Source organism: Physeter macrocephalus, chromosome 12 (genome assembly GCF_002837175.3).
Source record: "Physeter macrocephalus isolate SW-GA chromosome 12, ASM283717v5, whole genome shotgun sequence".
In the NCBI taxonomy this organism is placed as follows: Eukaryota; Metazoa; Chordata; class Mammalia; order Artiodactyla; family Physeteridae; genus Physeter; species Physeter macrocephalus.
Genome location: NC_041225.1, coordinates 56758305 through 56772838, shown reverse-complemented (window position 1 = coordinate 56772838; position 14534 = coordinate 56758305). Strand labels below are relative to the sequence as shown.

The 14534-nt window shown below is 42.4% G+C and overlaps 1 protein-coding gene across 13 annotated transcripts in view; it reads right to left on the bottom strand.

Annotated features, from left to right (window-relative positions):
* Positions 1-5648: 5648 nt before the first annotated feature.
* Positions 5649-14534, bottom strand: part of TMEM178A (transmembrane protein 178A) — a 262811-nt gene continuing 253925 nt past the window's right edge. For all 13 annotated transcript variants that reach the window (XM_055089139.1, XM_055089138.1, XM_055089137.1 and 10 more), the window contains one exon: positions 5649-5900. In XM_055089139.1, coding sequence (XP_054945114.1) covers positions 5659-5900 — 242 coding nt within the window. In that variant the 3' untranslated portion in view covers positions 5649-5658. The remainder of the gene's footprint in view (positions 5901-14534) is intronic.

Here is a 14534-nt window from a genome sequence, read left to right as displayed (position 1 = left end):
GCACGTCCGGAGCCTGTGCTCCGCAACGGGAGAGGCCACAGCAGTGAGAGGCCCGCGTACCGCAAAAAAAAAAAAAAAAAAGAAGAAGAAGAAGAAAAATAGGAAATAAAGACAGAAAAGTATCTTACTTTTTAGCCAACCGATTTGTTTTCCTCTTAAGGTTGCTATAAGAAGACATGCTCTATGAGGTTTTAGAACAATTAGAAATCTTGCTTTGAAGCATGGCAAAATATAGGTTGTATATAAAGAGGAAATATGTTGGATAGCCATGTTTCCAGTATGCAGTGGGGTGCCCTGAGTGTCTTCAAGCATTTGTGGCTGTCCTACAGCAAGGAGAACTTCCAAAGGACAGGGCCCTGGGGAAATTCAAATAATGCAATTTCAAAGGGTTAGGACTTCCCTGGTGGCGCAGTGGTTAAGAATCCGCCTGCCAATGCAGGGGACACGTGTTCGATCCCTGGTCCGGGAAGATCCCACATGCCACGGAGCAACTGAGCCCGTGTGCCACAGCTGCTGAAGCCTGCATGCCTAGAGCCGGTGCTCCGCAACAAGAGAAGCCCACACACCTAAACGAAGAGCAGCCCCTGCTCACTGCAACTAGAGAAAGCCCACGCGTAGCAACAAAGACCCAATGCAGCCAAAAATTAAAACATAAATTAATTTTTAAAAATAAAATAAAATAAAAGCATTCTTGGTCAGTAAAGCTGTTTGCTTTCAAAGGAAATCCTTTTTGAAGCACTCCTTTCAGAATTCCAATCAGAGATTTGAGACATATTGGCGCATAAATGGAAGAGATTTAAATTGTAGAACAATATAGAGGTTACTAACATAATACTGTTTGAGCCATCAAATAAACGTTCCACAGTATTTAGTTCATAACACATTTCAAGTTATATCTGTGTTACTGTGTGTTAATAGTCCTTTTAATTATTCTAATGAGACTTCCTTGCTTGCCAAGCTAGATTCTCATTCCATTTAGCCTGTTACGCTACCGTTTATTTTTGCATGGGTTCCCTAAAATTGGTGGTAAGGGAGTCAGTTCTGTCCAGGGAAGCGGATAGTTTGTCTCTGTGACTCTGAATTCACGCATTTCTTCCACAAAGGTTTATGAGCACCTGTTGGGTTCCAGGACTAAACCCTGGAGACAAAACTCAACCAAGACACAGTTTACACCTTGCAAGAGTCTATGATCCAGTTAGGGGTGAGCAGGTGATTAGCATGCAGAGTGTAACTGGGCAGGAAAAGGGTTAAAGCAGGGTAGCGTGCTCAAGCCTGGCTTCTAGGAGTGTTGTGTTGAAGCTGAGACACAAGGAAAAGTCAGCATGAGCCAGGAAGAGTAAGAGCAGGTGTCCCAGCTCAGAGGAAACAGCCTGAGCAAAGACCTGGCGGCATTAGCATCCCACACGCACTGGCCTCCACTGGGTAGGTTACCTTGACCTTGTGGCCTGAGTCTCCAGGAGCCCAGGTCCCTCTTCATTCTTAGCTCAGGTAACCTTAGGAGCCAGGTTCCTTAGCTCGGGTGACTGAGGCGTACTTGTGCGGTACACGTTTGTGTTCTCAGATTTCAGTTTCAACTGGGAAATCTTCGAGAGGCAAACTCATCCCCCACCACCACAAAAAAAGTTAATAATGTACTTTTTATGTTACTGAGGATAGATTCAAATAAAATTATATGAAGTGAAATATACAGCCAATGAAATCATAATTCAAAAGAAACTTATTTTAATAACTGGGTTGAACTACTTTAATCCGGGATTTATGAAATCAAGTGGGGCTTGAAAGGGTGACTTGAATTTTTTACCTGTATTGTACTGAATTTTACTAGAATAAGCTTCCCATGGGCAAGAACCTTGGTCTGTTTTGCTTCATGGATGTTTCTCAAGTGCCTAGAATACCACTTGGCACACAGTAGGAATTCAGTAAATATTTGTTGAAAGAGACAAGGACTTTTATGGAGAAATTACATTCTGGGTAAGTTTCCTACATCCTGGACGCTTGATTATCAAGGGTCCATGGTGCTGTAAAGAAGGAGGGGGTAGGGTTCCCTTGGAGTGGACAGCAATGTTCTAACATTGCAAATAAACCAGAAATGACATTGGTAAAAGGAGGGGCCTGTGGGGCCTATGGTTGTCTCATCAAGGATTTGGGTAGAGCTCTCTTTTTCGGTAAATGTTGTCTATATATGGCAGATGGACATGAGTCTTAGTCTATAATCCCAGGTGCCCTGTAAATCCATTTACTTTCTATTCAAAGTCCTTTCTTGTAGGTTTAGGGGGAATTAGCCCTCATTCCTTACTGCAGACACACACACAGCTGTACCAATGTCCCTGGACCTTCCAAGGGTAAGACTGGCTGCCACTGAGAAGCCCATTATTCCAAGGCTTGGTCCTTCCCAGCTCATTGATTCTGCTGCTCTGAAACCATGGTTGGGTCATGAGAGCCACTGTACCAAGGGCCCCAGTATCTCTGGACACCCCATATAGCCATCCTTGCCGAGGTCCTGATAACCTCAAGAAATGCATGGACCCAACTAATCACAGGACTGCCATCCTTTTTCTCTTTCCAGTCTCCAGGATGCCCTTAAGCACTTCTAGCCCACAAAGTCAGCCCTCTGGCCTATCCTCCCTTCTGGACCCATTGCATCCTCACTTCAAGGAGATCAGCTACCTCTGCCTTCTGCCCTGCAAAAAATGCCCGAGGCAAAAAAGAAAAAAACACAGCCTGGCCACAGGCATGCAACTAGAATTGGGACAGAGAAAACACAGGAAGAACAAACAAATTATCTCAACTAATTCTTCTGCTCAAGGGGTACTGCGCAGCCATTTCAATCACTCCTCATCTGCAAGCCAATTAAGAAAACACCCCTAAGAGAAGCCTAAGGACTGGGAACCAAATGCGAGACTGGCAACCTTTACACTCTGTGAAATGTAAATAGAAAGCAAGGAAACTTGCTCTGAGCTCACTCTGGCTGAAAGGCAGGGAAGCTCTGTTCTTGCCAACACACCACTTGAATCCGAAGTGAACTCCCCTGGCTTCTGGGCAAATCTTTCTGGTGTGTGAACCCTTCAACCTTCTGTCATTCCGAGGCTCTCTTCCACTCACACCTCAAATCCCTGGGAAGCTTCTCAGAAACTTCAAAAGTCACTCACTCAGACGCCGCTTTGGTGGTTGGAATATAAATGCTCAAGAGTCTTGACATCTTCTATGGGGAATCTTTAAAGAAAACTTCAAAGAAACAGCTCTCCTGCTTTGAAAAGTAAGTAATAAATGAAAATAATTGCTCCTTTCTATATGTCTCTGATCTCATCCAGAGGGATAGGTTTATTAAACAGGCCTGAGAGATTGCCAGGGAATACAGCCACAGGCCTTGGTGAGAGCTTGTGTGGTCACCAGGATCACCTAACCTCTTCCAAAAGGCTTACGTAACAATATGTGGACACCGTCACTTGGAAATCAGGCTTGATTTTTGGGTGTGGGTAGGTAGATTATGATTATCCTTTTACAAGTACCAAATCAGGTTTTACAATGAAGGGGAAAAAAAGCATTTTTTATAAAATTAAAGTCTGAAGCACTGTTGTACTTCTGATACAGCACCTTCCCTCTTTTACAGACCATCTTTCTCACACGTTGTGCGTAGAATACAGGATAATGATGGAGTTAAAAGGAAAAGCGTAGAAGTTAGCTAGTACCCACCCTTCCATTTAAAGAGAAAGAAATACCATGGAAGGGTTTTAATGTTGTCCTACACCCACGCATAGAAAAAAATGAAGCAAATGTTCTGAGTCTGCCCTTCAGCTTCATTATCAGTAAAGTGGAGTGAGAGTTACCTACCTGTACGGTCAGGCCACCCCAGATGGTTCGTCACTTGCTCTTTGTACATTCTCTGCTCAACTCAACCAGCCCCTGCTTCACCTACACCCTTCTCACAGGAATGTGCTGCCTCCTGACCCTTAGGCCAGAAGGGTTCCACCTGCTAGTTTATTAAAGGGAAACAGATGCCCTCGTGATAGTCTTAACCTGAGGGGCTGTGAGGGGCTTGCCTCGGCTGCTGGTTTCCTTGGTAACTGATGAGCCAACCTGACATCAATTCCCCCTATAAATGGGGGAATTCCTCCTTCTCCCCCAAGTAGCAGACTGCTGCCATGTCCTGCGTGCCATCTATGGTGGGGTGTCCCTCCAGGACCTTTTGCTTCAGATGTGTAAGATCCCCTATCCAGTAAACAATTGATGTCTCTGTCGCTGTCTCTGGGCTCTTTCTTTGGTCTTGAGGCCGGGCATCCACAAGGCTTGCAGGCCTGCAGGGTGCAGCCCAACACTACCTCATAGAGCTTTTGAGAGGATTAAATGAAGTTATACCTGGAAAAAACAGAGCCCGGTTACTGGCACACAGTAAGTGCTAAATAAATATTAGCTACCAAGGAGATAACTGTAGCTCTGACCCAGTACAGTGGCTCTAAATCCCAAATGAACATCAGAATTATGAGATTTTTTTTTGAAAAATACTCAAGCCCAGGCCCAGCTGCAGACATTCTAAGTCAATTGGTCTGGGGAGGGGCCCAGTTCAGGTACAGTTGAAGATGATTAACCAGGTGATCAGATGTGCAGCCAAGGCTGAAACCCACTGGGGTAGGAGGTCCAAGGATAAGGCCAGAGACTGTGAATCCTTATCAGTGGCTAAATACCAGGCAGATGGTAAACAGAGATGAAGAGGGAGAGAAGAAAACTCAAAATCCTATGGTAAGGTTTTAAAAGAAGCTTGGAAAATGATCTCTATTGTCAAGAGCATGTGTGTGATTACTACAAAAGGTAAATAAAAATGACCAACCTAACTGAGATGAAGCAAGTCTCTTAAAAACAAAGAGTTCTCACCTGTTCGAATGGCTAGGGAGACCTACTGCCGCGGCAGAAAGACAGGAAAACACACCCAGATTAACAAGGGGGCAGTCATTTAATGCAGAAATCCAGTTAACATAAAGAGACAGGTCGAACGACAGATAGGACTTCTAACAATACTGCATAGCATTACAGGTTAGCTCTTCCATGGTTGATCTGTTTCTCTTATGATTTTGATTCCAGTACAAAGATGGAGAAGAGACTTCAATTAAAAATAAATAAGGCAACAGAAGAATCTCCCTGTGACAAAAAACATCCACAAATAATGCACAAATGTTTGGTGCTGACACAACAAGACACCATTAGGACAAGTTCTGAAGGTGCTGCATTAAATTTAACAGGCATGGTACAACGACAAGAAAATTATACTCGCTTTGTCATGAATCCTTTTGCAAATAGAAATGACTCTCGGGTAATTGTTATGTACAAACTTAATGAAATAAATGGCAATCATACAAATTTTTCCAGTGCGGTTTTCTCTTTTTCTAAACCCACAAATGTTCCATGGCACTGCTCCCTAGTCCTCACAGTCAAAGCATAAATAGTCATTAAAGCACTTGAATCCACAGTAGTCTTGTCCTTAGAAAGGTATGGAGGTTTTGCATGATTTGACATCAGTCATCCAGAAGGGGCTGGCAGGCAACAGGCTGGAATGTAAAAGACCGATTTTGTGCTTGGGATCCTGACTCAAACTCTGCTCCGTCCCCTTCAAGGGTCGTCCGCACTGTGGACGGGCCACCAAGCAGTGGACTTGAGTGTGGACAGTCATACCGTGGAGTCCCTGCCAGACTTTAGATGTGCAATCTTGGTCCGGCTAATAAATGGGTAAGCGATGCAGAGACCTCCAGCTGCCACAATAAAGCCTAAACTGCACCAGGCACAAAAGATAGACCAGCTGTAGCCGTGTTCCACATCATCAGGCAGGCTATAAATTAGCTTCGGGAGCCGGTTCAAATCATAGGAGATGCTGGCGGCGTAAGTGCAGAGGGAAATGGTGCAAAATATTCCTATAAATAATACAAAGAGAGCAGGGTGATGGGTTACAGTTTTGCCTGCTACAAGGCAAATGCCAGACAGGCCTTCGTGAACATCAGATCAACAGATGAGATGATGAATCCAAATTAATAAAGGATTGACAATTCTTTCACTTGAGTTACTTCATTCAACAAACATTGGCAAAACCTTTATGTGCCAGACTGTATGCTAAGTTCTGGAGATACAGGAGTGAAAAAGATGGGAAAATTCTGATAACTTGAATTATTCTGAATTATCTCAATTAAATTGGTATGTATATTTGAATTTATTTTTTTATTCTTAAAAACAACGTAGTAGAAATTTTAATTATTTTTAAGGAAAAAAATCTATAATCACTCAAACCTAATACAAACAATTTTCATTTCCCTTTGTTCTTTACCTGAGTTGACACAGTTTTAGACAGTTGCAATCATCATACCAAGTCTTTCTTTTTCAATTACCATTATCATTAGTATTTATCATGTTGCCTGATAATATCGTAAATGAATTTTTATAAGTTTTTTTTAAGGCACAGAGCCTGGCACATTCTAGGGCCTCAAAAATCTTTTTTTTTTTTAATGAATGGATAAAAAGATTTTAAATAATATAAATTAAATCCAGGATGTTGGAATTGTCGTAAAATAGCTGACATCATATATAGGAGATCTATAATTCAACCACTCAGAATGCAGGTAGCTTAGGTAGCCTAAGGAAAATGAACAGACCCAAAATTTTACTTTTTTATACCAACACGTTATATACAATTGTCCTTTCAGAACACTAAAATCAGCATTCTGATAAAAATGCTTCAAAAGCCCAAAACACCGGATTTTTACTCCTCAAGGATGTAGATGCTTCTATTTCATCACAGTGGACCCCCAAGGCTGCTCCTTTTGGGTGAGCATGGGATCACAATGAGGCAGTTGCTGAGCTGAAGGTGGGTAATAAATATAAAAACTGGCACCCAGTCAAGCATCAGAATGTTCCATTTGGTTCCGAGTTCTACACATGTCTTTTTCATACTTTGGTTCACCCCTGTGTACAATGGAGGTTACAACCATTTGCTGAAAAATTGCTTTGGTAACCTTAGGGATCTACGCAGCATCTCCATAGGAAACAGAGACACAGAATTGGGAACTGAAAGGAGAGGGCTAAAAGTAACAGATCTCCACACCCCTTTTTAATAGAGCTTTTGGGATCAGAAACACTAGCAGAAAAACAAACTCAGAGCAGGCAGCAACTGGGAGGAAATAAAGATCACCTTAATGCCATTTTCTTTTCCTTAACGTCATTTTTAAGTGCCAGAATTCTGCCTGCACTCAAATCACATAAGAACACATTGCCTGAATCCTTTTCCAAGTGTGCATTTAGAAATGTTTTAAATTAAAAGGACACTTGATCTGAGGTGATTTGATCTCTCCTACTCTTTGCCTAATTCTACTTTTAGACTCTAAAGTGATTCTGTTTTTCTAAAAAGGATAAAATCTTGTTTTCTGACTTCTTGCTCCAAATTATTATGGTAAACACATCATTTTTTGAGTTCTCCAAAGGAAGATCATGATGGAAATAATTCTTTCATAAAGGAATGGCACAGTCAAAACCAGAATACTCCTCTGCTGTTTTCAAACCTTGGGAACAGCAAATGTTCTTACATCTACGTGAATGCTTTCAGTGGCCAAAACAAAGACGGTGTTTATATATAACAAGGTCCTTATAATGAATGCTGGTAATAGAACAATAAGGCAGTTAGAAAAATCTGATCTCTGGAGTATCAAGAGGTAAAATAGAATAACAGAACAATAACCTGTTCACAGGAAAAACAACTCTTCTGCATTTAACTGTCTGCACACAGCTGAATACCTAAAAGTGAAGCTGTTTACCAGTAACGTAGTTTTTTTTTTTTTTTTTTTTTTGTGGTATGCGGGACTCCCTCTGTTGTGGCCTCTCCCGTTGCGGAGCACAGGCTCCGGACGCGCAGGCTCAGCGGCCATGGCTCACGGGCCCAGCCGCTCCGCGGCATGTGGGATCTTCCCAGACCGGGGCGCGAACCCGGTTCCCCTGCATCAGCAGGCAGACGCGCAACCACTGCGCCACCAGGGAAGCCCAGTAACGTAGTTTTAATGACCTCTGAAAGCTTGAATTCAAACTAAGACTCTTAAGCATACTTTCGTGTCCAAATGCATTGGGCTGGGATGCAGATATATATGCATATATATAAAATATATATATATTTATATAGTATATATATTATATATATATTATATAAATATATATATATTCTGGTCCCCAGCTCTACATCTAATCACTGTGTGACCTTGAAATTACCTAATCTCTCTGAGCTTCATCTAGGGGAAAAAGAAATGGGGGATTTGGTTCCTGAAGTCCCTTGCAGTGTCAAATTTCTGTGACTCTGTTATTCCATAATATGGCATTGAGCAAGGCCATTTCCCAAAATTTCCTAGTGAATCTAGTACTTGGTATTATGCAGCTAAATAAAAAATTGAACGTCATGGATTTTTCTTTCTGAACATACTCTTTTTGATTTTATACTAAACATTGATTTTATTAGCACCTCTCCCCTGCCAACTCCATAAAATTGCTTTTGGTGAAATGAATTTTAGCATAACAACACCAGTTCATACTGAATAGAAAAAGATAAGAAAAACCTAACCTGAGGATTTAACCTCAGGATGACTTTCTATGCCCTGAGTGTCATGAGTAGTTGTGCTTTCCCAGGGCACTTAGTTTGTGCTTACCTCATGGACACTGTGAACGATGTCACTAATAGAATGTCTTTTTTTGACCGAGTTGCCAGAGCTGAAACTCCCCTAAAGCTAAATTAGTGGCCCCCCAGGGGCAAAAATTGGGGACTTCATGGCATGCTTTTTGGCTACTAATCTCACCCTTGGATCCATCTTGCCCTGCAAACCTGATTGCTCCTTTGTCTTATTTTGATCCCTTATTTGTATTTATTTTATCTTGAAATATTATATATATCTCTGTGTCACTTAAGTTCTTTTAGGATTAGGGCATCGCCAAACCTTGATGAAAATCTTTATTTCCTTCTGCCTTTACTCACTCAGCTGAGATGGAGGGGTGGAGGAGGTTACGTGAGCCCATAAATATGCCTGATGTCTGCCCCTCCCCTTCCCACAAATGTCCCCAGAGACTGCTCTCCAAGAACATTTTTTCTCCCTCCAAGATGCTCTTGAAGTAGTTCTGAGTGAGAGAAAAGCAAAGATGAACCAAAGAGCATATCTAAGAATTTCCCCTTTCTGGACCCTCACATATCTAAGGAAGTTTGCAAATACATAGCTGCCATAGCTGTTATCTGTGGGATGGGCAGGGCTGTTTGATTATTACAGAGAAATGTAGGGAGAGGAGACAAAGCAGTGTTTCCAATGTATGCAACTAGCTTTTGTAAAAGAGGCCTAACCCATTCAAGATATCTTAATAAGGGGAAAGAAAAACCCTTCTAACTTTGAAGACACTAAGGAAAAGTGTTTAAAGGATGAAGACATCTCTGTTGTAGCTAGATTAGTAGTCATAGGTCAATTTTGATCCTGCGGAATTCTATTTTAGTTCCATATGCATGTCTTACAGTCCTCATGTGTATTAGTTTGCTCTGGCTGCCTTAACAAAGTAGCAGCAGACTGGATGGCTGAAACAACAGAAATTTACTTTATCACAATTCTGGAGGCTAAAACTCTGAGATTAAGGTCCGTGTGTGTGTGTGTGTGTGTGTGTGTGTGTGTGTGTGTGTGTGTGTGTGTGAGAAAGAGAGAGAGAGAGAGAGAGAGAGAGAGAGAGAGAGAGAGAGAGTTTGTGTGTATGATCAATGTATGAAGTATATTTCCATCCCTTTTACAGGCCTAAGCAAGATTTTACTATTTTAAGTGTTATTTAATCAGTTATTCAAGAATTATTTATAAGCATCTACTATGTTCCAGACCCAGTTCTGATTATCTTAGAGGTAGTTAAGTTGAATGAGTTCTTGATGGTCACAGCCATCATTGCTTTGACGCTGATGTGATCAGGAACCCCAAGTGTTCTTTCCACTCACTTTCCAGCATGCGTATCAGGGAAAAGGAGTAGAGAGCCCTGGACTTCCTGTAAGTTCCACATGGAGCCTAATAGCACTGAGGACATGGAGTGTGCAAAACCTGCTTAAGAAAACTGAGTTCTGCAATACAGTGAGTTCTACACACCTAAGAACCAGTTCATTCTAAATTACCTCCTGTAGGATTTACCTAGATGGCAAGTTATTTCAGATAATGCTGCTTTCTTGTCAGTAGCAATCTAGTTAATGCAAGATATGGGATGAGGGTATGGAAAGATAAGGTACCAGCCTTGCATTTCAAAAGTTCAGAATCTAATGGTCATTCCTGAAAAGCCACGAGGAGAGAGGTCACCTTTCCTCCCTTCTTCTCTTAGACATTTCCTTCCCTTTCGCTTCTCCCCTGACCAGCCAGGAGTTCCCTTGGGCTACCACCACTGATACGCTTCAGCCCAGCTGGTGGCGCCAGGGGAGAGGGGTTTATAAGTCCCAAACTCAGTCCTGGCTACTGCTGGTAGCATCTTCAAGAGGGTGAGTAACTACTTGTTCTGAAGAGCACTGTATGCAGCGACTTTTCTTATAAAATATTAAAAGGTGTTCTGCCAAAGTTCTTCATTAGAAGATACAGTGATATCACAGAATTACAAGAACGGAAAGGATATTTTTGGATCAGAAGAGAAATAAATTTATGCTGCCATCCCAGATCATCAACCTAATTTCCTTCCCTAAACTTCATGTTGCCTATGGCCAGCTGGTATGGTGTAGTTAGGGTAACGGCTCACTCTTTTGACCATCCTCTTTTGATGTGCTTGAAAGGCGGAAAGGGGTGGAAGTTGCTTCACCCTGGTTAGCCTGCTTGATAAATAACATAGCTGCAACACCCAAAGACATAAACACTGATTTTTTTTTTTTTTCACTCCTTTAAAAGATGGCCTGCCCATCATTCTGGCCTCTTTGCAATTCCAGAAAAAAACCGCCTCAAGCTACTTTTCACACAGATTGCTCAAAAAGCCATTGCTAAGATGCCTTAACTAAATGACTGGGCAGGACTAATAGAGACAGACAACACTTTTTAAAAAAATCAAATACAAGACCCACAATCTGCAATTAACTAAATCCGAAAAACATCCGATCTTTTTCCGAAAGATTGCAGCAATCTCACAGACCGGCAAATCTGGCCTGACATAGGCTATTTATAGTCCTTATTGATCCCACCTAGTGTGAATATTCATGTGTTTGGCTGCAGAAATGTTAATGTATACTTGATTTCAGACCCTGCTCAGGGTGTTAGATAATATAGAATACATGCACTATATTCCCTTTCTAAAATAAAACTTAAAAATCCTGAATTCCAGGGACTTCCCTGGTGGTGCCGTGGTTAAGAGTCCACCTGCTAGTGCAGGGGACTGGGGTTTGAGCCCTGGTCCAGGATCCCACATGCCACGGAACAGCTAGGCCTGTGCGCCACAACTACTGAGCCTGCGCTCTAGAGCCCGTCAGCCACACCAACTGAGCCCATGCGCCTAGGGCCCATGCTCCGCAGCAAGAGAAGCCTGCGCACCACAACAAAGAGTAGCCCCCGCTTGCCGCAACTAGAGAAAGCCCGCGCTCAACAACAAAGACCCAAGGCAGCCAAAAATAAATAAATTAAATAAATTAAAAAAAAAAATCCTGAATTCCAAAATGCACCTGGTCCCAAGGGCTTCAGATACGGCATTAAGGACCTGTAGTTTTAGGTCAGGATACCCTAGAGAATTCAATACACCTACAGAGGAGTCTTTGTTTTAATTTGAATGTATTGAAGTAAAACAATGGGTGGCCTAGCGCGGGTGTTACCGGTCCTGGAGCTTTGCTGGGGCAGCCTGGGCTGTCTCTTCTTTCTCTACTGTCCCGAAGGCCCTGCCTCTTCGGCAGTGGCCACTCAGGGCACAGCCTATGAAGGGGAATGAAGGCCCCCATCAAGGGAGGACCAAGCTTTATCCAATTTTTGAGACTCCCAGTATATTAAAAGGTAATTAAAACACTACTACGGAGACGTAAAAATTGTATTTAAAAATATTTGCATTGACTAAATTAACCTTTTTAAATATTTATGTTTCTAACAAATGATAATCATCATACTAGCACAACGGCAATCTAATAGAATGCATCATTTAAAGCTGATGGAAATACTCACTCGCAGTGCCTGGAGGCAGTGGGGTCTGGTAAAGGGCAGCCTCTCACTGTTGGGATTCCCTTAGTCCTCTGGATATGCCTCCGTGACGATGTGTGTGTGTGTAACTTCAGAGGACATGAGGTCAAAAGGCTACACTTGAGGCTCTGTGCCCCTGGCCCTGCTGGAGGACCCCTTGGGAGGCCCCAGGGAATTAGGGATGGGAAGTGACAGCAGCCGGGCTGCTCCACGTGCAGGTAATCAAGAGCTGTCAGTATGCAATAAGGCATACGGAGAGAGATTGTTTCCAAGTTTCCATTTTAACATCTCAAACTGTCACATCACTGATGATCTTCATTGAAGGTTTGGCTAATAAATTCAGGTAGAGAATGAAGATGCTAGCGCCTTAGAAGAGGCTAAGTTTAGCATCAAAAATCTGTGGGGTGATGCCGACTAAGACTGCTGAAGACACTTCTGCTTCATTAAAATCAATTCTTTTAACTCTTATTTGCTCTCGTCTCCTGCTGCTATGTGGGAAGGTCCTACAGCTAATTTATCTCATGCAATGGATTAACATAGTTATCTCGGTGTTTACAAAGGAAATAGAAAGGGATTATTTGTAGTAGCAAAAATGAAACAAACCTCCCTAAATCCCACAGTAAGGGAACACAACGCAGCAAATCTACTCCATGGAAGAACGTGCAGCTATTAAAAGCTATTAAAAACCGAACACAGAACAATATAAGGCCACCGGGAATGCTTACGGTATGATGATAAATGGAAGCCCAGAAAACAAAATATTCAATACTTTCCATGTGATGATGGTGGCAAACATTTTTTCTTTCCTTTGTTGTTGTTGTTGTTTTTTTCTTTTAAATTTTTATTTTGAAATAATTGTAGATTCACATGCAGTTGAAAGAGATAACAGTGAGATCCTGTATACCCTTCACCCAATTTCCCCGAATACTAACGTCTTGCACAACTCTAGTATAATAGCACAACCAGGAAACTTACGATGATACAATCCATCCACCTTATTCCGATTTCACCGTTTTTACATGCACTCACTCACTTGTGTGTGTGTGCACTTAGTTCCACGGAATGTCACCATGTGTGCAGATTATGTGGCCACCATCACAGTCCAGACACAGACCATTTCCATCACAAGGATGCCCTGAGCTACACTTTTAGAACCACAGCCACTTCTCTCCCTTTTGTTGTTGTTTTTCGTGAGACAAAGACTTGGTCAAGATTTGGTCCAGGATAAGGAAAATATTTTACCAACTAATTTTTCAGATGGTGAGATCTATAAGTGGGTTTTCCCTTTATTCCAAAAAAAAATGTTGTTTGGGCAGCCAAAAGCAAAAAAAAAAAAAAAAAAAGCCAGTGTTATGTGGTAGGTCTGTCCACCCTTCCGGACTGGTCATCAAACTTCAAGTTTATAAGTTTAGGGTGTTTTGGGGTTGCAATGGGTTTTTGCTACTACGGCTATTGTTCTGCTTGTTTTGTTTTTAACAGTTGCACAGGGGCTTTTGATGATAAATCCTGCTGAGCCCTGAGTCAGTCTGGCCCAGAGTTACACAGATGGCTCAGGAATGAGGGCTGAGCAGGGGAAGGTGGGGCTGGCTTAGGAAACTCAGCTCCTAGCTCTCCTCTGAGCCAATGCAAGACTGAACCCCCACCCTCCTTTCATTTAAAACCAAACCAGCCGCTCTGCCTCCCAAGAAACGCTCACTGAGCCTGACTTTTATGGTCCTGTGATTTATTTTCATGCCAACAATTGTTTGATATCTAAGAGCATCCTAAATTATTCATGCATTACCCACATTACAAGGGTCCTTTAAAACCTACTACTACTGAGGCTTTTGTCTGGCCCTCAGCTCCTTTCATTTTCCTGAGGATGCTCTGTGGGGCCTTTCCAGGGCTGGGGGGGTTGTGAATACTTCTTTGATGTATATGAGGACAAGAGTTAGAAAAACGGGGGCCCAACTAATTAAGGAAGGGAAGAAAATGGGGGGAGATATTTCATGACCATTAAGCTTAAAGAAATCCCCTGGGCAGCACAGACCTCTCTGATTCTTTGACACCCTCACCCGTTCATTCTACACCCTGGATTTTTTTTTTTTAATATTTATTCATTTATTTATTTGGCTGTGCCGGGTCTTCGCTGTGTGCAGGCTCTTAGTTGTGGCATGTGGGATCTAGTTCCCTGACCAGAGATCGAACCTGGACCTCCTGCATTGGGAGCGTGGAGTCTTAACCGCTGGACCACCAGGGAAGTCCCTACACTTTGGATTTTAATGAATCCTTTAGGCAGGCACCCTCCCAATGGCTGGTCTTGAAGGTTCAAATCCTCCTCCAAAACCTCAGAAACTAGAATTCTAGCTTCCCTGGGCTACAGTCCTGCAGCCTCTGTGT